The 27,353-nt window shown below is 40.6% G+C and overlaps 1 protein-coding gene across 4 annotated transcripts in view; it reads right to left on the bottom strand.

The window, feature by feature from the left end:
* Positions 1–18,829: 18,829 nt before the first annotated feature.
* Positions 18,830–27,353, bottom strand: part of ACER3 (alkaline ceramidase 3) — a 157,692-nt gene continuing 149,168 nt past the window's right edge. For 3 of the 4 annotated variants that reach the window (XM_005216317.5, XM_024975532.2, XM_059874966.1), the window contains exons 11-12: positions 21,264–21,309; positions 18,830–20,795 (exon numbers count right to left, since the gene is read on the bottom strand). In XM_005216317.5, the coding sequence (XP_005216374.1) occupies positions 20,742–20,795; positions 21,264–21,309 (100 nt within the window). In that variant the 3' untranslated portion in view covers positions 18,830–20,741. 4 annotated transcript variants of the gene reach the window in all.

Here is a 27,353-nt window from a genome sequence, read left to right as displayed (position 1 = left end):
GATTACATCCAACAAAGAAGAGTAAAGTCTCAAATGTATAAAATATTTCACTCTGACAAATACACCCTGAAACCACCCTGTGGAGAAGTGCAGTGGGAAGGCTACCATCCTTCTGTATTTGCTCAAGGCCTAGATAAGTGGAATTCCAGTTGAGCTATTTCAAATCCTGAAAGATGATGCTGTGAAAGTGCTGCACTACATATGCCAGCAAATTTGGAAAACTCAGCAGTGACCACAGGACTGGAAAAGGTCAGTTTTCATTCCAATCCCAAAGAAAGGCAATGCCAAAGAATGCTCAAATTACTGCACAATTGCACTCATCTCACACGCTGGTAAAGTAATGCTCAAAATTCTCCAAGCCAGGCTTCAGCAATATGTGAACCATGAACTTCTAGATGTTCAAGCTGGATTTAGAAAAGGCAGAGGAACCAGAGATCAAATTGCCAACATCTGCTGGATCATGGAAAAAGCAAGAGAGTTCAAGAAAAACATCTATTTCTACTTTACTGACTACGTCAAAGCCTTTGTCTATGTGGACCACAATAAACTGTGGAAAATTCTGAAAGAGATGGGAATACCAGACTACCTGATCTGCCTCTTGAGAAATCTGCATGCAGGTCAGGAAGCAACAGTTAGAACTGGACATGGAACAACAGACTGGTTCCAAATAGGAAAAGGAGTATGTCAAGGCTGTATATTGTCACCCTGTTTATTTAACTTATATGCAGAGTACATCATGAGAAACTCTGGGCTGGAGGAAGCACAAGCTGGAATCAAGATTGCCAGGAGAAATATCAATAACCTCAGAGATGCAGATGACACCACCCTTATGGCAGAAAGTGAAGAAGAACTGAAGAGCCTCTTGATGAAAGTGAAAGAGGAGAGTAAAAAAGTTGGCTTAAAGCTCAACATTCAGAAAACGAAGATCATGGCATCTGGTCCCATCACTTCATGGGAAATAGATGGGGAAACAGTGGAAACAGTGGCTGACTTTATTTTTCTGGGCTCCAAAATCACTGCAGATGGTGGCTGCAGCTATGAAATTAAAAGACGCTTACTCCTTGGAAGGAGAGTTATGACCAACCTAGATAGCATATTCAAAAGCAGAGACATTATTTTGTCAACAAAGGTCTGTCTAGTCAAGGCTATGGTTTTTCCAGTAGTCATGTATGGATGTGAGAGTTGGACTAGAAAGAAAGCTGATTGCAGAAGAATTGATGCTTTTGAACTGTAATTTTGGAGAAGACTGTTGAGAGTCCCTTGGACTGCAAGGAGATCCAACCAGTTCATCCTACAGGAGATCAGTCCTGGGTTTTCATTAGAAGGACTGATGTTGAAGCTGAAGCTCCAATACTTTGGCCACCTGATGCGAAGAGCTGACTCATTAGAAAAGACCCTGATGCTGGGAAAGAGTGAGGGCAGGATGAGAAGGGGATGACAGAGGATGAGATGGCTGGATGGCATCACTGACTCAATGGACAATAGTTTGGGTAAACTCCAGGAGTTGGTGATGGGCAGGGAGGCCTGGCGTGCTGCGGTTCAGGGGATCACAAAGAGTCAGACATGACTGAGCCACTGAACTGAACTGACTCCAGTACTGGTCTTCTGGGAATGGGATATAAACTATACCACCGTCAAACTGGGAAATAAGCTTAGTTTCCCTTTAGACACCCCGCTGGGTTGTCTTTTGACCCACTGGAAGAGATACCAACTGGAAGGACTAAAAAGGAAAAAACTTATCAAATACTGTACTCAATACTGGCCTATTACTCCCTGGGAGGAGAGGGAAAATGGCACCATTTGGGGTCACTTGGATTCAACACCATTTTGCAGCTCAGTCTGTATTGCAAACATGAGAATAAACACAAGGAGGTTCCCCATGTCCCGGCCTTTATGGCCCTCTACCAGAATTCTCAGGAGAAAATGTAAGCTTGAAGACCCTGATAAATGCTCTTACAAAGTCCTTTTGGCAAGGTCCGAAGGAGAAGATCCCCTTGACCTTCTCTTGACCCCCTCAACTTGGGCAGAGAGGACATGGGGAAAGGAAGTTCAGACAAGCCCAGAAGTCACAGAACCTAAAGGAAAGTCACTTAGAATTGCCTCAGCTCCACCTCCATATGTAGCTTCCCCCATGGAATTATGATCAGGAAGTAAGCTTTGTCCTCTACAGAAGGAAAGGTCACCCTCAGACGAAACCTGCCCCCTAAGAGAGGTACGAGATGGGGAGGGGAGAACTATGCATGTTCATGTTCACCTTTCTATGCAAGACATTACCCAATGTAGGAAACAATTGGGTTCATATTGTGACAATCCCCAAAGGTTTAAGGTGAATTTGAGCATCTTAGCCTTAACTTCTCTCTCACCTGGAAGGATATAATGGTCATCCTCACCCGGTGTTGTAATAATGAGAAAAAAGCTAGAATCCTAAATCAGGCTAGAAAAGTGTCTGATGAGACAGGGGGTTGAGGTCAATCTGGCCCCCTGCAGAAGAGGCAGTCCCCTCTGCAGAGCCAAATTTGGATCCCAATACAAGGACAGGAAAGGAATTCTTAAGACACTTCACTACTTGCCTACTACAGGGAAGGACCTGGGGTGTCCAGAAGGTCATTAATTATAGTAAGATAAAAGAAGCTATACAGGGGGAAAATGAAAATCCAGCTTTTTTTGGGAAGACTCACAGAGGTCTTTAAAAACTTTATCCAGTCAGATCTAAAAAGTATGGAAGGAAGAGTTCTGTTGGCCTATTCCTTCATAACCCAGGCACTCCCAGACATAAGGAGAAAATTGCAAAAACTAGGAAAAGGACCAGAGACCTCAAACTCTGATTTGGTGGAGGAGGCAAATAGGGTATTTTGAATAGAGACCGGGAGGAGGAAATCAAAAGGGAGCAAAAGGAAGCCTGAAAGGCTAGGAGGATAGAGAGGCAGACCCAAGCCTTGGCCTGACAACAGGCTAAAATCTTGGCCTTGATTCATCCTACCACTATGCAACAGTCATGGGGAGAGCAATGAAGAAAAAACAATCTTAGAAATCCACTGCAGCTGAGATATACCCAGTGTGCCTACTGCAGAGAGGACGGGCATTGGAAAGGGGAGTGTCCATACTGCCCCAAGGGAAGGCGTATGAAGACCCCTACACCTGCTCCCTTTGTTAGTCCTGGGTGACTGGGACTGATGATGCCTAGCAGCTCAAGAAACCCCTGTGAATGGTGAGATCCAAATCACTTCTCTTGACCCTAGGGTGACTCTATAAATAGGAGGTAAGGATGTGAACTTTCTCTTGAACATGGGGGGCTGCCTTCTGTCCCCTTTCTGATTAGGACCTTTAGACTCCATGACTAAAATGGTGACGGGTAGATGGAAAACTCCAAAGCAAAAATTTTACTAAGCCCCTCCATTGTAAGGTGGGCAACTGACAAGGGACCCACCCCATCCTATACATCCCCGGTTGGCCCGCTTCCCTACTGGGGAGAGACCTTCTTTGCCGCCTCCAGATGAGAGTGACTTGGGGAAAGCTAGAAACTGATAGTTTCCTTTGTCTGGTATCTGAATATATGCAGTCAGACATAGAAAAGGAGGAGTCCTTTCCTTTCTTAGATGAGGTCATTCCCCAGGTGCGGGATGTCTCCAGCCCTGGTCTAGCCATAAATGTTCCACCAGTGAAGATTCTCCTGAGGCCAAATGCTCCCTATCCCTGGAAAAGACAATATCCCTTAAAACCAGAAGCTCTTGAGGGTCTTAGACCATTAGTTAACAAATACCTGAATACTGGAATTCTAATCACCTGTGAGTCTCCCTGCACCACTCCAATCTTGCCTGTTAAGAAACCGGATGGATCTCATCAATTCATCCAGGATCTAAGACTTGTTAACAAAGCTGTGGTCCCCATCCACCTCATAGTCCTGAACCCGTACACCCTCCTATCCCAAGTCCCAGGAAATGCTAAGTATTTCTCAGTCTTGGATCTTAAGAATGCTTTTTTTTTTTTTTTGCATTCCTCTTCATCCCGAATCCCAAAAGCCCTTTGCCTTTGAGTGGCGGGGCCTAGGAACAAGGGAGGTCATACAACTTTGCTGGACTCGACTACCACAAGGGTTTAGGAACAGCCCTCCTATTTTGGGGACTTCCTTGGGGAGAGAACTAAGAGAATTAACCTTAACAAACAGTAATGTAATACAGTATGTAGATGACTTTCTCATAGCTAGCCCAGATTTTACCAGCTCTCAAATGGATACTATCAAAACTTTAAATTTCCTCTATGAAAAGGGTTATTGAGTATCCCTCAAAAAGCTCAGATTAGTTTAACACAAGTAAGATACCTTGGATGTATAATTACAGAAGAGGGGAAAAGAATGGTCAACCCCCAGAAGAAATCCCTCATCTTGAATACCCCATAACCCCAAACAAAAAAACAGCTTAGGGGATTTTTAGGAATGACTGGGTTTTGCCAGATCTGGATCCCTGGTCATGGGAATCTGGCCCGACCCCTATATAAAAAATTAAGAGGGAAAGAGGAAGAGCCACTTGACTGGGACGAGACCTGCAAGGTTGCCTTTAATGCCCTGAAAGAGTCTATCACATTGACCTAAACCCAGCTTTAGGCCTCCCGAACCTGGAAAAGCCTTTTGGGCTGTATGTCTCTGAAAGGTAGGAACTACTCTTGGGATGTTAGGGCAAATGATGGGGGCTGTATTTACAACCAGTGGCTCACCTCTCAAAACAACTAGACAAGGTGGCTAGAGGGTGGCCCACTTGCCTCCAGGCAGTAGTAGCCACAGCTCTCATGGTTAAAGAGGCATCTAAGCTGACCCTGGGTCAGCCCACCACAGTGTATATGCCTCACCAGGTGCAAGCAGTCTTAGGAACTAAAGGGGATAGATGGATGACAAGGGGAAGGATCCCTCAATACCAAGTCCTCCTCCTTGACACTACAGAAATAAAATTAAGGTTCTGTCAGACTTTAAATTCAGCCACCTTAATGCCAGATCCCCACGCTTCCCCCTTGATTACCAATGCATGCAAATCATAGACAATTTATACTCTTCTCGCTCTGAGCTGAGACACCTTTATCTGACCCAGAGGAAGAATGGTACACAGATGGCAGCAGTTTTGTGGAAAAAAGAGAGAAGAAGGCAGGATATGTTGTAGTGATCCTAGAAGAAACTAGAGAAAATGGGTTTCTTCCCCCAGGCACCTCAGCTCAGAAAGCTTAACTTTTTGCCCTGACAAGAGCTTTGGAATTAGGGGAAGGAAAGAGGATTAATGTGTATACAGACTCTAAGTATGCTTTCCTCATCTTGCATGCCCATGCAACAATTTGGAAGGAAAGAGGGATGCTCAGTACTCAAAACTCTATTAATAAACACAAAGAGCTCATTCTCAGGCTCCAGGAGGTGGTCAAACTTCCTGCTAAATTATGTCATCCACTGCAAGGGTCCCCAAAAGGGACAAGAAAAGGAGGCCCAGGTAAACAGGAAAGCTGATCAGGAGGCAAAATGAGCCACTAGGGAAGCCACCCGTCACTGCTATCTGCCCCTTTTCCCCGAGGAAACCCTGACTCCAAATTATACCGAAGAGGAACATTCCCAATATCCTGAGTGGGGCTGGGAGCTTTGGTCACATGGGTGGTTCCAGACTGATCAGGCCCAAATAACACTCCTTGACTCTCAGGTTTGGAAAATTACTAACTCCTTACATAAAAGTACCCATTTCGGAAGAGATAATCTGGAAACCTTGCTCAAGCCCATTCTCTACCACCCCCAGTTGGCTAAGGTTGTTTGGTATGTCACACAGAATTGTGATACCTGCCTAAGAAATAATCCAAAAACCAGACCCTTGCCACCCTCTCTAATTAAACTTGTCCAACATCGGGAATCATATCCAGGGGAGGACTGGCAGGTGGATTTTACATCCATGCCAAAGACCCAAGGGTTCTCTTACTTGCTAGCCTTTGTTGACATGTGCACAGGATGGATTGAAGTATTCCCTACTAGGACACAGAGAGCTACCGAAGTCTATAAAGCTCTGCTGAAGGAGATAGTGCCTAGGTTTGGGCTGCCTCAATCACTTCAGAGAAACAATGGGCCCTCATTGATAGCCATGATATCCCAGAACCTGGCTGCAGGCTTCAGTTCAGTTCAGCTCAGTTCAGTTGCTCAGTCGTGTCCAACTCTTTGCGACCCCATGAATCACAGCACGTCAGGCCTCCCTGTCCATCACAAACTCCCGGAGTTCACTCAGACTCAAGTCCATCGAGTCAGTGATGCCATCCAGCCATCTCATTCTCTGGTATCCCCTTCTCCTGCCCCCAATCCCTCCCAGCATCAGAGTCTTTTCCAATGAGTCAGCTCTTTGCATCAGGTGGCCAAAGTACTGGAGTTTCAGCTTCAGCATCATTCCCTCCAAAGAAATCCCAGGGCTGATCTCCTTCAGGATGGACTGGTTGGATCTCCTTGCAGTCCAAGGGACTCTCAAGAGTCTTCTCCAACACCACAGTTCAAAAGCATCAATTCTTCAGCACTCAGCCTTCTTCACAGTCCAACTACGGAAAAACCATAGCCTTGACTAGACGGACCTTTGTTGGCAAAGAAATGTCTCTGCTTTTGAATATGCAGTCTAGGTTGGTCATAACTTTCCTTTCAAGGAGTAAACGTCTTTTAATTTCATGGCTGCAGTCACCATCTGCAGTGATTTTGGAGCCCCCAAAAATAAAGTCAGCCACTGTTTCCACTGTTTCCCCATCTATTTCCCATGAAGTTATGGGACCGGATGCCATGATCTTCGTTTTCTGAACGTTGAGCTTTAAGCCAACTTTTTCACTCTCCACTTTCACTTTAAGAGGCTTTTGAGTTCCTCTTCACTTTCTGCCATAAGGGTGGTGTCATCTGTATATCTGAGGTTATTTATATTTCTCCCAGCAATCTTGATTCCAGCTTGTGTTTCTTCCAGTCCAGCGTGTCTCATGATGTACTCTGCATATAAGTTAAATAAGCAGGGTGACAATATACAGCCTCGACGTACTCCTTTTCCTATTTGGAACCAGTTTATTGTTCCATGTCCAGTTTAACTGTTGCTTCCTGACCTGCATACACATTTCTCAAGAGGCAGATCAGGTGGTCTGGTATTCCCATCTCTTTCAGAATTTTCCACAGTTTACTGTGATCCACACAGTCAAAGGCTTTGGCATAGTCAATAAAGCAGAAATAAATGTTTTTCTGGAATTCTCTTGCTTTTTTGATGATCCAGCGGATGTTGGCAATTTGATCTCTGGTTCCTCTGCCTTTTCTAAAACCAGCTTGAACATCAGGAAGTTCACAGTTCACATATTGCTGAAGCCTGGCTTGGAGAATTTTGAGCATTACTTTACTAGCATGTGAGATGAGTGCAATTGTGCAGTAGTTTGAGCATTCTTTGGCATTGCCTTTCTTTGGGGTTGGAATGAAAACTGATCTTTTCCAGTCCTGTGGCCACTGCTGAGTTTTCCAAATTTGATGGCATACTGAGTGCAGCATTTTCACAGCATCATTTTTCAGGATTTGAAATAGCTCAACTGGAATTCCATCACCTCCACTAGCTCTGTTCATAGTGATGCTTTCTAAAGCCCACTTGACTTCACATCCCAAGATGTCTGGCTCTAGGTGAGTGATCACACCATCGTGATTATCTGGGTTGTGAAGATCTTTTTTGTACAGTTCTTCAGTGTATTCTTGCCACCTCTTCTTAATATCTTCTGCTTCTGTTAGGTCCATACCATTTCTGTCCTTTATCGAGCCCATCTTTGCATGAAATGTTCCCTTGGTATCTCTAATTTTCTTGAAGAGATCTCTAGTCTTTCCCATTCTGTTCTTTTCCTCGATTTCTTTGCATTGATCACTGAGGAAGGCTTTCTTATTTCTTGCTATTCTTTGGAACTCTGCATTCAGATGTTTATATCTTTTCCTTTTCTCCTTTGCTTTTCACTTCTCTTCTTTTCACAGATATTTGTAAAGCACACCCCCCCCCCCCAGACAGCCATTTTGCTTTTTTGCATTTCTTTTCCATGGGGATGGTCTTCATCCCTGTCTCCTGTACAATGTCATGAACCTCATTCCATAGTTCATCAGACACTCTATCTATCAGATCTAGGCCCTTAAATCTCTTTCTCACTTCCACTGTATAATCATAAGGGATTTGATTTAGGTCATATCTGAATGGTTTAATGATTTTCCCTACTTTCTTCAATTTAAGTCTGAATTTGGTAATAAGGAGTTCATGATCTGAGCCACAGTCAGCTCCCGGTCTTGTTTTTGTTGACTGTATAGAGCTTCTCCATCTTTGGCTGCAAAGAACATAATCAATCTGATTTCGGAATCATATATCACCTCCACTCTTCCTGGTGGCCTCAAGCCTCAGGGAAGGTGGAGAGGGCCAATCAGACTCTTAAAAGGGCTCTGGCCAAACTATGTCAAGAAACACTTAATAAATGAATCCATATGCTATCCATTGCTCTCATGAGGTTACAGGAAGCCCCCAAAAGACCACTATTATTAAGCCCTTATGAAATATGGACGTCCATTCTTAACTTCTGATTTTTTGATGAGGACATCAATGCACTCCTAAAACATATAATTGACCTGGGAAGGTTTCAACAAGAACCCTGATAATATGGAGAACAGATCCTCCCTAGACCACAGGAGGACTTGAAAAATCCCCAAGCAGAGCCAGGGGACCAAGTATTAGTACAGACTTGGCAAGAGAAAGGGAGTCCAAGCTAGCTGTCTGAGAAATGGACAGGACCATATCAGGTTGTTCTAGTAACCTCAACTGCTGTAAAAGTAAAGGGTCCACAATTCTAGAATAAAACCCTATGGCTAACAGGAGGGGGACATGGGGACTGAGACTCTAAAACCAGAGGACAACTATTCCTGTGAACCTGTTGAAGACCTCAGACTCTTGTTCAGGTGGAGCCCCATCAAATCGCCCTCAGACAAGTAAATCACCCTATGATGTTCCTCCTCTTCCTGATCATGCCTTTCTGTACAGCTATTAGCATCCCTTAATGATGCTTACATGCTTGCAAACCACACTGCTTCTTGACTCAACCTAACCACCCCTTGCTGGATCTGCATTAGCGCACAAGTTGGGGATTATGTGCAACCTGTCCCAGGGTATCAGTGGCCCACCCTTCCAGCCCAGCTACATGCTATCACCTAATGCACCACATCAGGTCGTGGTTTGGCCTTTTGGGTAAAAGGGGAAGAAAACTTCATGCCTTGGTATCAGCAACAGATGTATATATTTACTCCCATGATAACATCTGCAATCCCAGCCAAGCCCTTATTTTCTCTCTTGACTAACAACCCCCAAGTGACCTTCCTTTATCTGTCTCAAAAGTGACTCCAGAACAGGGGTGTCTATGAGAAATCTAGACAACTCATGATGTGGGGTAACCTTCACTGTTAGAACTGATGAAGAAAATTGGGATCTAGAAATTGATCTAGGGTATTATGATTTAGCCCAGTCTGGGAACTAGAAGTTCTGGCAGAACTGACATGCTATACCTATCCCTGAGCATGAGGCTCTCCTCGAATGCTATTAACCAGTTTGGAAAATCCATGTCCTGTTCTGGATGACCAAAAAAACCATACCTGATCATCCTAGTTTCTAAATTGGACAAGCAACTCTGACCTCTGTTTTTCCGTTGTAGGGGTCCCCACCCGTGAAAACCTAACCCTATGGTGGGAAGCTGAACAAAATGCCCTCACTGCTGCTGGTTTTGCAGCAAGTGGGGTGATGATCTCCTCCCAGCTGCAAAGGACTGCCCCTGTTCCATTATACCATGTTCCACTTTTAACGCAGATGGATATCCTGTTCCACTTTGGCAAACTCGTTTTATTTGTTATCCCTGTCACCTTTTTTATCAGGAACTTGCTCCCTAGGGTATGTCATGCCCCACATAGATCTGGTCTGGAGTAACACCTCCTTGCCTTTACCAGTATCATCCCACCAGAGGATACGTCGTGTGGTAGTACTTACCCCCATTTCTCTGGCATTAGGACTGACTGCTGGTTTGACAGGCGCTGCACTGTGGGAACTTCTTTACATAAATTTCAGCAGCTTTTGACAGACATTGCTGTATCCATAGAAAAAACTGCGAGGACCCTCCAAATGTCTACAATCCCGGTTAGACTCCCTAGCTGCAATGGTCTTACAAAATGGTCAGGCCCTAGATTTACTTACTGCAGGGCAGGGGGCAGGGGTGGGACATGCCTTTCCCCATGATGAACGAGGAACTAAGGATGTAATAAAATCAAGAAACAGGATGCTGGCCCCAGATAGGTGAGCTACATATGAAAGAAATGAATTCAGTAATAAGCCCAGAAGCTTGCATCTTCCCATACACAGAAAAGCACTAAATTCCTTGGGATATAGGGTTTTCCTTCAGTTCAGTTCAGTCGCTCAGTCATCTCTGACTCTTTACAACCCCATGCTGCATACCAGGCTTCCCTGTCCATCACCAACTCCTGGAGCTTGCCCAAACTCATGTCCATCGAGTCTGTGATGCCATCCAACCATTTCACCCTCTCTTGTCCCTTTCTCCTCCTGCCTTCAATCTTTCCCAGCATCAGGGTCTTTTCCAATGAGTCAGTTCGTCACATCAGGTGGCCAAGGTACTAGAGTTTCAGCTTCAGAATCAGTCCTTCCAATGAATATTTTCAGGACTGATTTCCTTTAGGTTTGACTAGTTTGATCTCTTTTCAGTGCAGGGAACTCTCAAGAGTCTTCTTCAACACCATGGTTCAAAGCATCAATTCTTTGGCACTCAGCTTTCTTTATGGTCCAACTCTCACATCTATACATGACTACTGGAAAAACCATAGCTTTGCCTAGATGGACCTTTTGTCAGTAATGTCTTAACTTTTTAATACACTGTCTAGGTTTGTAATAGCTTTTCTCCCAAGGAGCAAGAATCTTTTAATTTTATGGGTGCAGTCACCATCTACAGTGATTTTGGAGCCCAAGAAAATATAAATATAATATATATATAAATATAAAAATATATATAAAATCTCTCATTGTTTCCATTGTTTACCCGTTTATTTGCCATGAAGTGATGGGACTAGATGCCATATCTTAGTTTTTTGAAAGTTGTTTTAAGCCAGTTTTTTCAGTCTCTTCTTTCACTTTCAAGAGGCTCTTTAGTTCTTTGCTTTCTGCCATAAGGGTGGTATCATCTGCATATCTGAGGTTACTGATATTTCTCCCTGCAATCTTGACTGCAGCTTGTGCTTCATCCAGTCTGCCATTTCGCATGATGTATTCTGCATAAAAGTTAAATAAGTAGGGTGACAATATACAGCCTTGACGTACTACTTTCCTAATTTGGAACCAGCCCATTGTTCCATGTCCGGTTGCAACTGTTGCTTCTTGACTTGCATACAGATTTCTCAAGAGGCAGGTCAGGTGGTCTGGTATTTCCATCTCTTTAAGAATTTTCCAAGTTTGTTGTGATCCATGTAGTCAAAGACTTTGACATAGTCAATGAAGTAGATGTTCTTCTGGAATTCTCTCACTTTTTCTATGGTCCAAAGGATGTTGGCAATTTGATCTCTGGTTCCTCTGCCTTTTCTAAATCTAGCTTGGACATCAGGAGGTTCTCAGTTAATGTCCTATTGAAGCCTGGCTTGGAGAATTTTGAGCATTACTTTGCTAGCGTGTGAGACGAGTGCAATTCTGCAGTAGTTTGAACATTCTTTGGCATTGCCCTTCTTTGGGATTGGAATGAAAACTGACCTTTTCCAGTCCTGTGACCACTGCTGAGTTTTCCAAATTTGCTGGCATATTGAGTACAGCACTTTCACAGCATCATCTTTCAGGATTTGGAATAGCTCAACTGGAATTCCATCGCCTCCACTAGCTTTGTTTGTAGTGATGCTTCCTAAGGCCCACTTGACTTCATACTCCAGGATGTCTGGCTCTAGGGTAGTGACCACACCATCATGGTTATCTGGGTCATTAAGATCTTTTTTGTATAGCTCTTCTGTGTATTCTTGCCACCTTTTCTTTGTATCTTCTGCTTCTGTTTTCCCATACATAGAAAAGCACTAAATTCCTTGAGATATCTGGTTTTCCTTAATCAACAATAATCTTTCACGTTCACACTACCTGCCCCCTGCTTTGTTGCAAACTTCTATATAACCTGACTCCTTCCCTTGCCTCCTCAGGGCAGTTTCTCTAATTGAGATGCTCTCTCCCAGGCTTGAAGTCCTGAACATTCCCACTGAATAAAACAACTCTCTGCTTTCAGGTTGCGACTATATTTCTTAAGTTCACACACACACATACACACACACACACACACACACATACACACACACACACACACACAGAGTTCCATAGTGTATAAATGTAAAACTAGAGGTTGAAATTCCCTCTCTGTTAAAAGGACAAAGTTTCTTAGATTATCAGTCTGTATTTAATGAAACAATATAATTACTGTCACTTTGGTCACATGGTTAAGTAATTTTTCACAGTGACCTATTTAATTAAACATTCAAACCTTTTAACAACTTCTTCAAATCAAATTCTAAATTAAGTCTTCTTGACCTTTGACTCAGATTTCCCAGAGGGCCCCTGGAAACTCTTAAAAGGATTTGTTCTCTCAGCTTGTAAAATGAGAAGTATTAAACTAATTAGATTTGATATGTTAAATAAATGCTTTGCATGGCAAGCATTAGCAAATACATGATAATGCTTTCTAGATTATACTTTCCCTAGATTATAATTCTATGGCTATGTATTATTAATATAAGTATTTTGGCAACTGTACAAAATTTCTAGAAATTTGTTAATGTCATAACTACCCATTTGTGTCCTATCATAACTCCACTTATCTTGAAATGTTCAATGTCACAGAGACAGCCAAATTTCCTTCTCAAATGCATTATAATGAACTTTCATCAGACCTTCAACCACAGCCATTTTAAACCTTTTGTCAGTCGCAGATACTGTTTTACTCTGATGCCTTCCTGAAAACATTGGTAATCAGCTACAGGACTCACTTTCAATACCTTCTCAGAAATCTGTGGAAAAAGACAGGTACTCTGGCTTATATAACTTTATATACAGGGCTTATATAACTTTATATATATATATAAAGCTTTATATATATATATATATAAAGCTTATATAACTCTGTACTCTGTAACAGGTACTCTGGTTTATATAACTTTATATACAGGGCTATATTACTTTAAGATCATACCAGTGTACTGAATAAAGATTTCCAGAACTAATGGAGAAGCTCACAGGTTCATGAAATTGCTAATGGAAATCAAGGAAGACCTGAATTTATCACATGGAACTAAATAGACTGATGAAGAATGATTCCTTCTATGACTTTTGCTTAGAATATTCCTGGATCTTTAATGTTCTATCTTCTAGATTTAAGGAATCCCTTTTTTCTTGAGCTATCTAGAGTTTAAAGCAATTTAGTAGATTATATCTTTGTAAGCAGAAATAAAACATTTCTCTTTTCTCCCTGACTGAATCCTCATAAATTTGGATAAAATGCTTATTGAATACTTATTTTCATGGCAATATAGTTATTTGAATAAATTCAACAAGAATTTGTTCTCCTTGTAACAGGACACAATTGGAAACATTAATTATATTACCAAGGTTTTGACTGGAATGTCATATTTGAGGATGGTGTGCATAAATATGACTCGTTTTAAGGAACTAAGGTTGACTTTAAATAGCCAGTGCTTCTTGTAATTGGCCCAGGACCTGGTTTACAGGAGGCTCAGCTTCACAGGTGAAAGAAGAAAGCCACTTCCTGGCAGGCCGTGGAAGCTTAGGACATTTGAGGGACCTGAAGGAGGTATTCATCCACATGCGCAGGTATGCAAGGGAAGTCTAATAGCAAGTTCTTACCTCGGATTTCTAGTCTAAAGGCTTTCAAAAGTCCCAGCTTGGATTTCTAACCAAAGTTCAAAAGGTCTATGTCTTCAATTACCATTCCTTATGCACTTATATTAATAATCAGGCCAAGTTTGATGAGGCTAGACTCATCTTGTTAACAAAAACAGTCTTACCTTGATTATCTATGATAGAAATGGGGGGGATTATAGAATTAAATCATGTATTTCTGTAATTGCTGACTTTCAACGCTCCCTGAAAGGAGCTCAGGGTGGAAAACAGAAATGAGGGACTCTGTGCTCTGGGAAAAACTGACAGAACAGGTCTTCAGATAGTTAGGTATTTTCAGGAGCCAATTTTATGTGCCCAATTCTTGTATTTCCTCATATCTAGAAAAGCACAAACATCCTTCGTGGTGACATCTGCTTCTTGTGAGTAGCAGAAACCTTGGCGGGGAGGGGGTAGGGGGGAAGTGCTTGGTTCCAAGTACTATCCCTTCAACAAAATCACACATATACTGACTTTCCCCTCTATCTCTTTGGACTAGTTTCTCAGAGCTATCTAAAATGCTGTCTCCTAGGCTGTAGTCCTCATTTTGCCCCCAGTAAAACTTAACTCACAATTCTTAAATCCTCTCCTGGGAGTTTCAGTGCCACATCTAAAACCACATCGTCACAGAACTAGCATATCTCCCAACTATTCTCCCAAGGGCCTATTTATCTTTCCCTAAGCATCATTTGTTTTCCCCTAAGTGCCCTTTTCTGCAGTCCCCTTCTCTTATTAAGATGGTAAGTTGCAAATTCTTCAAGACATATTTTACTCTGAACCCCAATTTACATATGTAAAATTTGCCATTTCTCTTGCTAATCAGGCCTTTGTCAGTTTATTTCACAGGCCACCACCAACTGAATCTAAGAGGGTAGAGGAGAGGCTTCCCCTCACTATTGGAGAAACCAAGTCCAGGGGTATGCTCTCATAAACCTCATCAATACTGGCAGCTTCTCCCTATCTAGTAACTACAATTAGACATAAAATAAAAGTTTCCTTATTCTTAAAGGGAATGCAGCTGTTTCAAAAATAGCATTGAAGTTTTCATTCAGATGGGTCTTGACTGTTCACTTCTAGCCCCCTCCACAATGGACTTCTAGCCAACTTTTAGTCATTACTTCCAAATATTTAGGGGCTTCCTTGGTGGCTCAGAGGTTAAAGCGTCTGCCTGTGAGTGGGAGACCTGGGTTTGATCCCTGGGTCGGGAAGATTCCCCTGGAGAAGGAAATGGCAACCCACTCCAGTATTCTTGCCTGGAGAATCCCATGGACGGAGGAGCGTGGTGGGCTACAGTCCACGGGGTCGCAAAGAGTCAGACACGACTGAGTAACTTCACTTCACTTCACTTCCAAATATTTACAGCATGATGAATGAGCTGTAATTTTAGACAACGAAAAATATGACAAAGTGTGGAGCCCTATACCAAGGTGACAGCCGTGGAGCCCTGTACCAAGGTCAAGGAATAAAAATCTCTGGAACTGATCAAGCCCCATAGCAACTGTTGCCATGGGTGTCCAGATCTAAATCAGCCAGTTCCCTGACTTCATATTCCCTATAGCATCCTAACCAATCACCTAATGCCACCGTTCCAGTAGGAATTCTGTCTTGAGGCTATAAAAATTTGGCCACTAGCATGCAAAAGGGCTCTCTCTTGAGCTGGTCCACTGTTCTAACAGCATCTTGCACTTTAATAAACTTCATTCTCTTCTCATTCTGCCTCATGTCTGGAAATTCTTTTCCAACCCATGCACGTACCACGACACAAAGTGATCAAACATGGTACTGATATGAAGCGAGCTGCCCTGACAGCTCAGTTGGTAAAGAATCCACATGCGATGCAGAAGCCCCAGGTTCGATTCCTGGGTTGGGAAGACTGCCTGAAGAAGGGACAGGCTACCCACTCCAGTATTCTTGGGCTTAACCTTGTGGCTCAGCTGGTAAAGAATCCACCTGCAATGCAGGAGACCTGGGTTCGATCCCTGGGTTGGGAAGATCCCCTGGAGAAGGGAAAGGTTACCCACTCTAGTATTCTGGCCTGCAGCATTCACGGACTGTATAGTCTATGGGGTCGCAAAGAGTTGGACACAACTGAGCAATTTTCACTTTCACTGATATGAAGCAACTTGAAGACAGACGGAGATCTGCAAATTGCCACTTAGTTGCAAATTCCATTTAGAACTGGTGCTTTTTGAAACATCAGTTTTACATAAATGCTTATCTAGTAGCACATCATAAACCACAGGGCTAGAATAATTTTTTTTCTCTCATGTAAATGTGGAATTGAGAGCTAAAACTGTTAAACTTAGCAACAAATGATTTTTTCAAGAGCAAAATAATACGCAACCCATAGGACTCATAAGAAAAACTTAAACTAAATTATTAGCCACCTCTCAAAGCAAAGGCATCACTTTGCTGACAAAGGTCCACATAGTTAAAGCTATGGTTTTTCCAGTAGTCATGTACAGATGTGAAAGCTGGACCACAAAGAAGACTGAGCACTGAAGAACTGATGCTTTTGAACTGTGGTGCAGAAGACTTGAGAGTCCCCTGGACTGTAGGGGATCAAACCAGTCAATTCTAAAGGAAATCAACTCTAAATATTCATTGGAAGGACTAATGCTGAAGCTCCAATACTTTGGCCACCTCATGCAAAGAGCTGACTCACTGGAAGAGACCCTAATGCTGGGAAAGACTGAGGGCAGGAAGGGGGCGACAGAGGATGAGATAGTTGGATGGTATCACCAACTCAAAGGACATGAATCTGAGCAAACTCCAGGAGATAGTGAAGGACAGGGACTGCGTGCTGCAGTCCATGGGGTTGCAAAGAGTCAGGCATGGCTTAGCAGCTGAACAACAGTCACCTCTAGGGACCCTGACTAAATTCTGAACATATTGTCATTAAAACAGCCCTTGTTTTTTTTCAGGCATTTAAAGATTTTCATGTACCATATACCTGAAGTTCTTGGTCTCTTGATTTTCTTTGACTCACATCTCTTCCTTTCCTTGGTATATGAAAATCCCTCTCACTGTAAGAAAAGTCCAGTCATGGAAATTCTGTACTGAAATTAAGTCATAATACTTGATCTAATTCTAAACCAAATAGCACTATTTGGGTTTCTCATTTGGGGATTACTCAAAAACAAATGTTTCTCCTGTTCAAATTAATTCATATAGTAGCACAAGGCTGAAAGAGATCATTTCAGGAGTGGCAATGTTTCAGGAAAGCACCACGTTGGGAGGGGTGGGTAGAGTGACCAATCAGATGAACATAAGCACCTTTCACCTAGTTTTTCCTTAAAAGGAATCAAACAGCTTTCAATTTTCTGGAGTTAAAATGGCAGCAGAGGTAGGATATTAAAATGTGCAAGCTAACTGCTTCTTTTGCATCCTCATAAAGAAAATGAAAAGAAATAGAGGAAAACAATAGAATGGGAAAGACTAGAGATCTCTTCAAGAAAATTAGAGGTACCAAGGGAACATTTCATGCAAAGATGGGCTCAATAAAGGACAGAAATGGTAGGGACCTAAAAGAAGCAAAAGATATTAAGAGGTGGCAAGAATACACCGAAGAACTGTACAAAAAAGATCTTCATGACCCAGATAATCACGATGGTGTGATCACTCACCTAGAGCCAGACATCCTGGAATGTGAAGTCAAGTGGGTCTTAGGAAGCATCACTATGAACAAAGCTAGTGGAGGTGATGGAATTCCAGTTGAGCTATTTCAAATCCTGAAAGATGATGTTGTCAAAGTGCTGCACTCAATATGCCAGCAAATTTGGAAAACTCAGCAGTGGCCACTGGACTGGAAAAGGTCAGTTTTCATTCCAATCCCAAAGAAAGGCAATGCCAAAGAATGCTCAAACTACCGCACAATTGCACTCACCGCACACACTAGTAAAGTAATGCTCAAAATTCTCCAAGCCAGGCTTCAGCAATACATGAACTGTGAACTACACAACGTGTAGTCATGTATGGATGTGAGAGTTGGACTATAAATAAAGCTGAGTGCTGAAGAATTGATGCTTTTGAACTGTGGTGTTGGAGAAGACTCTTGACAGTCCCTTGGACTGCAAGGAGATCCAACCAGTCCATCCTAAAGGAGATCAGTCCTGGGTGTTCATTGGAAGGACTGATGTTGAAGCTGAAACTCCAGTACTTTGGCCACCTGATGCAAAGAGCTGACTCATTGGAAAAGACCCTGATGCTAGGCAGGAGAAGAAGGAGGATGAGAGGTTGGATGGCATCACAGACTCAATGGACATAGGTTTGGGTAAACTCCAGGAGTTGGTGATGGGCAGGGAGGCCTGGCGTGCTGTGGTTCATGGGGTCGCAAAGAGTCAGACACGACTGAGCGACTGAACTGAACTGAAAGGACTAATGTTTTCTAAAATACAATTTGCTGTAGGGCTCATAGATGAGCACCTTTCACATTAAGTGATATATACACAAAACATTCTTCACTCAGAAGAAAACAGGTTTCTTTGGGCACTCCCTAGTTAACAGGAAAGGGAACAGGAAATGAACAGACAATGTTAATAAAGGGAAGAGAAGTAGTAATAACCCTGTAATACTATAACCCAAAGTCCTAGAAGGAATAAAAAAAGTAAGCCACATTGAAATAAAGATGATTCAGCAGTATCACAAAGTTCATCAGTATTTTTGTAATACTGATACTCGATATGGCACAGATACAAAGTTTTGTGTGCTAATACACAGATTGCTAAAAAGGGAGCCAGGTGTGAGACAAAAACTAACTTAGAAAATTAAAGAGCCTGATTTAGTCTCTGCTTTCTGACCAACCCTTCTAAAATGTCTTCTGCTAAGCTTTCATGCTGTTGTTTTCACAGCAGAAACAAGGGTGTTTGAAAAACTGGCCAGTGTTATAGTCTCCAAGCTGCTGGACAACTTTATTCAACAAGAAATTACACGTGGCTGTGGTTGAAACAAAACAAACTGTTCAAAAGGACCTCAGTGTCAGGGTATGTTCTCTGTACCCTTAATCTGACCTTAATACTGTAGAACCTTAGTCTCACAGTGCCTTCCTGACACAAACAAGACAATGATGTGAAACAAATGACTTATTCAAAAAATGTCAGATGGCTGACAGCCTAGGTAGGTGCGCGTGAAATGCAGCCAGACGCCAGAATCTAGAAGCAAAAGAAAGAATAGTCCTACAGGCTTGTGTTGGTTCTGTTTAGTTTCCATTTTCCTAAGGCACAACCAAAGTTCTTTCATATTTATACTCTGGTAAGTGTTTTTCTTGCTGGAGGATCATAAAAGCAGGTGGAAGTAACAGCCAATTGGCATGCTAAAGTAAGAAAAACAGGACTTGGACTAAAACTAAGGTCAGCTGGTGAAAAAAAACAACAAAATTTGTATTGGTTTTAAATTAATACCAAGGTTTCTTACTGAAGAACAGAAAAACAACAGAAGTGTCTTACATCTTTGCATAAGAAAAAAATGACTTTCCTTTGGAAGCTGTAGCTCAGAATTTAATCTGGGGTAATGATAACATGTAATAAAAACAATATGGATTTTATAATAATGTATAAGCACAGAAAAGTTGTAAAAATGCTAAGGTACAGAGCTACAAATATGGTGATATATGAGCAAAGGGGTCAAATCAAGTTTTCACTCCAGGCAGGTGTTGTGTTTAGACAAGTGACTCAATTTGTTATACATTCAATTCCAATAGAATTAGCTGCCTTACAATGAGATTTCACTGCCGTCTCTTAGCGCTTTAATTTTTGGTAGTTCTGTTACAAGTTCAAGTAAGTTAGAGCTGTTTTCAACCCTTATGTCTATTTCCTTCTAAAAACATGAAGGAACAGGCATTCTAATAAGCTTTATGTAAATAGGATCCTGATCATTTTAGCTCTAGTTAACTCCATGCATTTCCCTGGGCATAACTATTGACTCTCTGAAAAACTGGAAAATATTGCATAATTTTAAAGTCAGAGTACAACAACATTTACTGGTAACCTCAAATAAGTTATTCTAGGAGGATGAAATATGAGTAGGTCAGTCCACCAATCATGTTTGCCTAGCCATAAGAACAGTCACAACTTAAAGATCTGCAAAGATCAAAGGAAACATGGCAACAACCTTTAACTGGCTGGAGGTGGAACATTCTACAGGTGTCCTGGCAGCCTTCATAAAGGGCAGAAGGTGACTGACTCACCCGCTCTGCTGGGCTGTGACCACACAGAGACACTCCAGCGCCCACCGTAAGTCTGGAATGTGACAAGTGTAGAACCCAGTGGCAGGTCTGAGCTTGCTTACAACACTCCGACCAGCAGAGGCAGATAATGACAAAAATATAAATCAAGGCTGATGCAGCTAAGTGCTGCCTCATAGCAGGCCAACTGGGTATGGGGTTTTGCTAGTCCTTAGCTGACTGTTTTCATTATTTAATCAAATATTAAGAAAAATTCATATGCAAGCCTTGTCAAAAAAGAGAAAAAGTTAACTTCCTATGATCAGCATAAACTGTTAACCTGTTAAGAGAAGCCCAATACTTCCAGCATTCGGGTATATACATACACATTATGTCTGTTTCTTTTTAAACATCTTAGGGTGAGGGTGAGGAGAGGGAAGACAAATGAGATAAAGACACAAGCTAAACATCCAACAAGTCCCATTCCTCATTCTCTGTGTGGCTGGCAGCATGTCAGAAAGTCACTCCTTTGCTGTGATGGTCGTAATACATCTAAACATGTAGATCTTTATTTCCTTGTTTGTTTGGCTAGGCCTAGGGTACGTGCTATTTTATTTTCTTGGTGTAACAATTCATCACTGCTTCCTGAGAGGCTCAAACAGGATCACTGGCCAGATTCCGAAGAGAAACTGTTTGGAAACAAGTTAGGACAAAATGAAAGAAGATAAAATTGTTCCATGTTATCCCTGAAAAAGAAGTCTTAGGCTATGACTACAGTGGTTTGTTAGTGGTTGAGCACAGCATATTCTTTCCAGGTCTGCACCATATCTCAGAAACAATTTTTACTTATTTAAATATATTAAGCATTTACTTTGTCAAGCATGGAGCTGGGCATTTAAATTCTCTCAGATGCTTAAAACAGCTCTTCAACTTAGCTATTAACAGCTCCATTTTATTGTTGAAGAAACTAAGGCTTGAAGAAAGGAGACTTGCCCAGGGTCATAAAGCAGTAAGTCAAAGACAGAAGATTCAAGAGCATCTGGTTCCAAAGCCTGTACTTTTTCCACCCCATCCCCTTCTTCTACCTCCATCCCATCCTCCCATTACCTCCTCCTCCAACACACACATACAAACAACTCCCTAGGAAGAAGACTTACCTTCACCTTTGGCCTGTATCTCAAATAAAGTGTTCTTGTATATAAACTGAAAGAAAAGGGGAGAGGGAAGAGCTTTTCAGACAATTTTTTTTCTTTTAAATTAAAGTATAGTTGACTTACAGTGTTGATTAGCTTCAGGTACACAGCAAAGTGATTATATATATATAATATATATATATATATATATACACACACACACACACATATATGTATTCTTTTTCAGATTATTTTCCATTAAAGGTTATTACAAGATATTGAATATAGTTCCCTGTGCTATATAGTAGATCCTTGCTGTTTATTTTATATATAGTAGTGTGTATCTGTTAATCCCAAAGCCCTAATTTATCCCTCAACTAAGCCTTCTGTATCCAGACTTTTTATCTTCCCAACCACCCTTGATTCCTGTAATGACTTTAACCATAAATGTACTGTGCTATTCCTAGAAGGAGAAATGTCCTGTGAACACATGTCTTTTTGTATATTGATATATTGAATATAGTTCCCTGTGCTATATAGTAGATCCTTGCTGTTTATTTTATATATAGTAGTGTGTATCTGTTAATCCCAAAGCCCTAATTTATCCCTCCTTCCCCAACCCCTTTTCCCTTTGGCAACCATAAATTTGCTTTCTATGTCTGTGAGTCTATGTCTGTTTTGTAAATAAGTTCAGACAAATTTTTAATTCATGTAAACTGGCTTATTAACAAATTCAACCACACTGCCTCTGTATATACAAAGAAAAAGTAGCACTGATAAATGAACTTTAGTAACCATTTTTTGAGAATGTACTCTGTGCAGAATACTTGGCAAAGTACTAAGAAAGACGGAGAAATGAACAACTCCAGCACTGGACACTCAGGATATTTGTAGGGAGCATTCCACTCATGCTTGATGTGATTCATGTCATGATTGCCAGTTTCATCTCTGAAGTTATATGGTAGTAAGAATTAAGGCAGAGTATTCCTAGAACATTTTAGAAATGGTTATATCAACTCTATAAGGATTATAATATAGGTGTGAAATAATCAGAAAGGTATCACTTCTTCAGAGAATTCTTTAAAATGAATCACCTCTGAAGATAAGATTTTAATATCAAAGTTCAATTTATTCCTGAAAAATTTATTAAACTATGTATAACTTACAACATACATAGTTTATGTACACTATTTAATTGTATTTGAATAGTGATATATAGCATGAGTACATATGTAAAACATAATTTTATAGCATGAAAAATTTCCTACTTTAAATAAGAGAATGAAAAACAGCATGGTAACTTTGTGTGGCTATACCATCCTACTGTACCTCAAACTGGAATTGTGAAGAGAGGCATCATATATTAAGAAGAATACTGCACTGTTTTAGAATATAACCTTTGTTGTTATTCAGTCACTCAGTCGTGTCCAACTCTTTGTAGCCCCTTAGACTGCTGCACACCAGGCTTCCTTGTCCTTCACTATCTCCTTGAGTTTGCTCAAACTTATGTCCATTGAGTCAGTGATGCCATCCAACCATCTCATCCTGCTGCCCGCTTCTCCTGCGCTCAATCTTTCCCAGCATCAGAGTCTTTTCCAAAGAGTAGGCTCTTTGCATGAGGTGGGCAAAGTGTTGGAGCTTCAGCTTCAGCATCAGTCCTTCTGAAGAATATTCAGGGTTGATTTCCTTTAGAATCGACTGGTTTGATCTCCTTGCTGTCCAAGATTATAATAATATAAACTTACTTTGACAGTTTTTCAGACATTAATCTCTAAAATGAGGCTACCATATTCTCTCTTTAGTGAAGAGTCCTGGACTGGGGCAGAGAAGCCCTGGATTCCAATCCTTGCTGTTCCCTCTACCACTGTCAACTATTTATTAAGTACCTACAACATGTGGGCAAGCACTGGACCCAGAGCTTTATACACACTTCATTCTTAAATTACCCTACTAGATAGGTATTATTCTTGTTTTGCATATGAGAAAGTCTCAAAAAAGGTCAAACATTTCATTCAAGGTGGTATAGCTATTAAATGCTAGAAGCAAGATTTGAAGTCAGGTGCCATCTAATGATTATCCAACATGTTGTCCTTTAACTGGGCAGTGATCAAGTCACTTCTCTCTGGGCCCCAGTTTTGTTTACCATAAAATGAGGAAGTTATACTGGGTTATTTCTAAGGTCTTGATTGGTAGATGGTTGTAAATTTGTGTGAGTAATGTCTGATGGCTACTTCTGTGAAACATATTCCTCTCCCCTAATTTACTATTTTTTTTCCTCTGCTCAGTTTCAAAGCAACTAACTTTTTAGTCTTTTGGGGGTGGAGTAGAGTGAGCTTCTGATTCATTCAACTTGATGCAGAAAAGTCTTCCATTAGACTCCCTTCTTTGGGCTGACTCCTTTTCTTTGGTTAGCTTTAGGTCTTGACTTCTGCCTCCTTTATTCCATGAGGCCACGGAATCAGAGCTTAGAATTGATGGACTGACAAAAATTCTTCCAGCCCAAAGCAGCTGTGGTGCTCTTTTTAGGTACCTGTTTTCTTTTAGACTGTAACATTTCTTTTAATATTGTCAACATTTGATGCTTTAAATATTTTATTCAACACTCTTCGTTGTTTTAGCAGGAAATCTGTCTGAATATCCTAGGCTGGCATCATTGCAAATGAAAGTCCTGCTCAATTTAAACATTTCAACAATCTATGGAATAAAAGAGTATTCTCCTTATTTTAACAGATCAGGAAATGGAGACTTAGAGCTAAGTAAATAACTTGGCTCAAGATTGTTACCCAGTTATGAAGTAAAGGAGTAAAGATCTGAACTCAGATATTTTTACTCTACTGTGTTACTCTTTGTTTCAAACATCTGTACAGGACTTAAGTTTTAGAGTACATCATGTTACTAAATTCTCAAATCGTCCCTCTGAAATATCATTATTTACATGTTCCCTTCAATGAGGGACCTACAGAATCAAAATTTCCATATAATTAAAACTTATAACATCGAAGTTTCTTTTATTTTAGTTATTTAGGGTGAAATATATCTAAAATATATTCTATTCTTCCCTGTCTCCTTAAAAAAAAAAATAGGAAAACATTTTAACATTACTAGAAAAAAAAATTAACTCAAAATCTTGCCATCAAATCTCACCAAAATGCTTCAATTTTTGTGTATTTACTTTAAACTGTGTCACCATACAAATGAATTTTTACACTGGTTTAATAATTTTATATACATGACTTTGTTTCACTTAAAAATAAAAATGTCTATGTTGCCATAAAATTATCATATTTATAATTTTAAATGGCTGAATAAAGGAGATACTATGATTTACTTTATGATTTTTTCCCTAACTATTGGATATTTTCTTTTTCTTTTTAAATATAAATTTATTTATTTTAATTGGAGGCTAATTACTTTACAATATTGTATTGGTTTTGCCATACATCAACATGAATCTGCCACAGGTGTACACATGTTCCCCATCTTGAACCCCCCTCCACCTCCCTCTCCATACCATCCCTCTGGGTCATCCCAGTGCACCAGCCCCAAGCATCCTGTATCCTGCATCGAACCTGGACTGGTGATTCATTTCATATGATATTATATATGTTTCAATGCCATTCTCCCAAATCATCCCACCCTGTCCCTCTTCCACAGAGTCCAAAAGACTGTTCTATACATTTGTGTCTCTTTTGCTGTCTCGCATACAGGGTTATTGTTATCATCTTTCTAAATTCCATATATATGCATTAGGATACTGTATTGGTGTTTTTCTTTCTGGCTTACTTCACTTTGTATAATAGGCTCCAGTTTCATCCACCTCATTAGAGCTGATTCAAATGTAGTCTTTTTAATGACTGAGTAATACTCCATTACTCATATTACCATATGAGTAATACTCCATTACCATATATGTACCACAACTTTCTTATCCATTCATCTGCTGATGGACATCTAGGGATTATTGTTTTTCTTTTGCTAAATTAAATAACAGTGATAAAACTTTCTGTGTCTACACACATTTTCATTTTTCCAGGTTTTTTTCTTTAGGATAAATTTTGAGAAAGCTAATAATTGTGATAAAAATATAAACATTTCAGTTTCATCAACATATGTAGCATCAAATTTCTTTCAAATGGATTTTATCAATTTACACTGACAAGTAATGTATGATACCATTTTCACTATAACTAAAGAATAAAGAAGAGAGTTTAAAAATATTACTGTAGCTCACTTAAGGGTTATATAAACTATCCCACTCTTTTATTTCTAAATTATTTTTTGAAAGGCTAATACAAGCATTTGGTTAAAAATTCAAACAGTATGAAAAGGTGTACAGGAAAAAAGAGGTCTGTCTCCTATTCCTGACCCTCAGCTCAGAGCTAACTGCTGTTATTTAACAGCTTATATGTAACCTTAAAAAGAGTTTTCACATTTCTCAGCATATATGTGTACTCAGCCTCCTCTTCACAAAAATAGGCCTGGCCTGCCTCTCTTGTTTTTTTTTTTTAATTTAAAAACAGTTTGAAACTTACAGAAAGGTTGCAAGATTAAGAATTCTTGTATCCCCTTATTCCAGATCCCCAATTGTTACCATTGAACCACATCTGTTTTATATTTATACCCATACACAAAAACACATAATGTATGTGTATCTGTATATCTATTTATCTATTTCCTACAGGGTCATTAAATGACATGATGGCCATCATCCCTAAATACCTCATTGTGTATCACCACAAAACAAGAACACTCTCCTAAATTATTATAATATAACTGTTCCAACCATGAAATTAGTATTAATAAAGTACTCCATCCAAGTCAAAACAATTCAACTTGTGCTGAATGTCCCAACAATTTCTTTTCTCCATTCTGATTCAGGGTCTTATCCAGAAACACGCACTGCATTTAGTTTCCATGTCATGTCTTAACCATCATTTCCTAACTCAATAATTCTTCAGCTCTCTGTCTCCCATAACTTGATGGTCTTACAAGACTTTCACTCTGTAGAAATACCTTCAACATGATTTCATCAGTGTTTTCATGGCCAGACACAGGCCTTGCAACTCTGGCAGGAATACCACAGAACTGATGCTAAACTCATTTCAGTGCACTGTATCAGGAGTCACACTGTAGTGACCAGCCCCAACACGGGCAATGCCAACCTTAGATGCAGGAAAGTTGGTTGCTACTAGTTTTCCCCACTGTAAATTCACTATTTCCCTCTCTGTATTAGTGTTTTAGAAGGGTAGCCTCATGGGAATATTTCATAATACTCATGAGAGTGTTCAGTAATTCTGAATTATGTCAATCTGTTTTCCTCATCAAACTTCCACCTATCAGCCAGAGATCAGTTGTTAACTAATATCTATCATATATCCAATAGATAGTTCCCAAGTGGTAATTATTTGTTTCTACTGTTCCTTCTGCATTTATCAGTCAGCATTCTTTTGTAAGGAAGAGCTTTCCCTTCTCATTTATTCATATTAGTATGCAGTCACTGATTCCTATTTTATTCAATAGATTGCAATTTGAATACATCTAATGTGTCCTATATCTGAGTGTATGTACATATGTAAGTGTGTGTGTGTGTCACACATTCTTGAGTGTGTTTTTGGGGATGTCGGCAGCATCACTGTACAGCTTGTGGGACCTTCGTTCTCCAACGAGGGACTGAACCTGGGACACAACAATGAAGGTGCGGAGTGCTAACGAGTGAACCACCAGGGAATGCCCAATACCAATACTTTTAATCCCAATCTAACCCCCTCAGAGTTCCTTCTATCTTTCCCTCTTTTCATATTTTTAAATCCCTTGTAATACAGTGGAGAAATCAGGCCCTTGTTAACCTCTCAATATATTTACTTATTGTTTAACCAATTAATTTATTTGTCCAATGTAATCTATTTCCCAACTCCACTACCTCCTCCATCCATCCCTTCCTCTCACCATCCTGTTTCCTGTCCCACACAGAAGCCCCATCCTCATCACCTTGATTTTCTTAGAGTAATTCAGCATGCTACTACCACTGACCCCTTTTCCTCACTCCCTATTCCTTGGTCATTGAATCCTGGTACCTCTGCACAGCACTTCTTCCCCCTCACTGCCTTATTTCCT

Source organism: Bos taurus, chromosome 15 (genome assembly GCF_002263795.3).
Source record: "Bos taurus isolate L1 Dominette 01449 registration number 42190680 breed Hereford chromosome 15, ARS-UCD2.0, whole genome shotgun sequence".
Lineage (NCBI taxonomy): Eukaryota > Metazoa > Chordata > Mammalia > Artiodactyla > Bovidae > Bos > Bos taurus.
The sequence above is the reverse complement of the archived record's forward strand: the minus strand, read 5'-3'. Positions and strand labels throughout refer to the sequence as shown.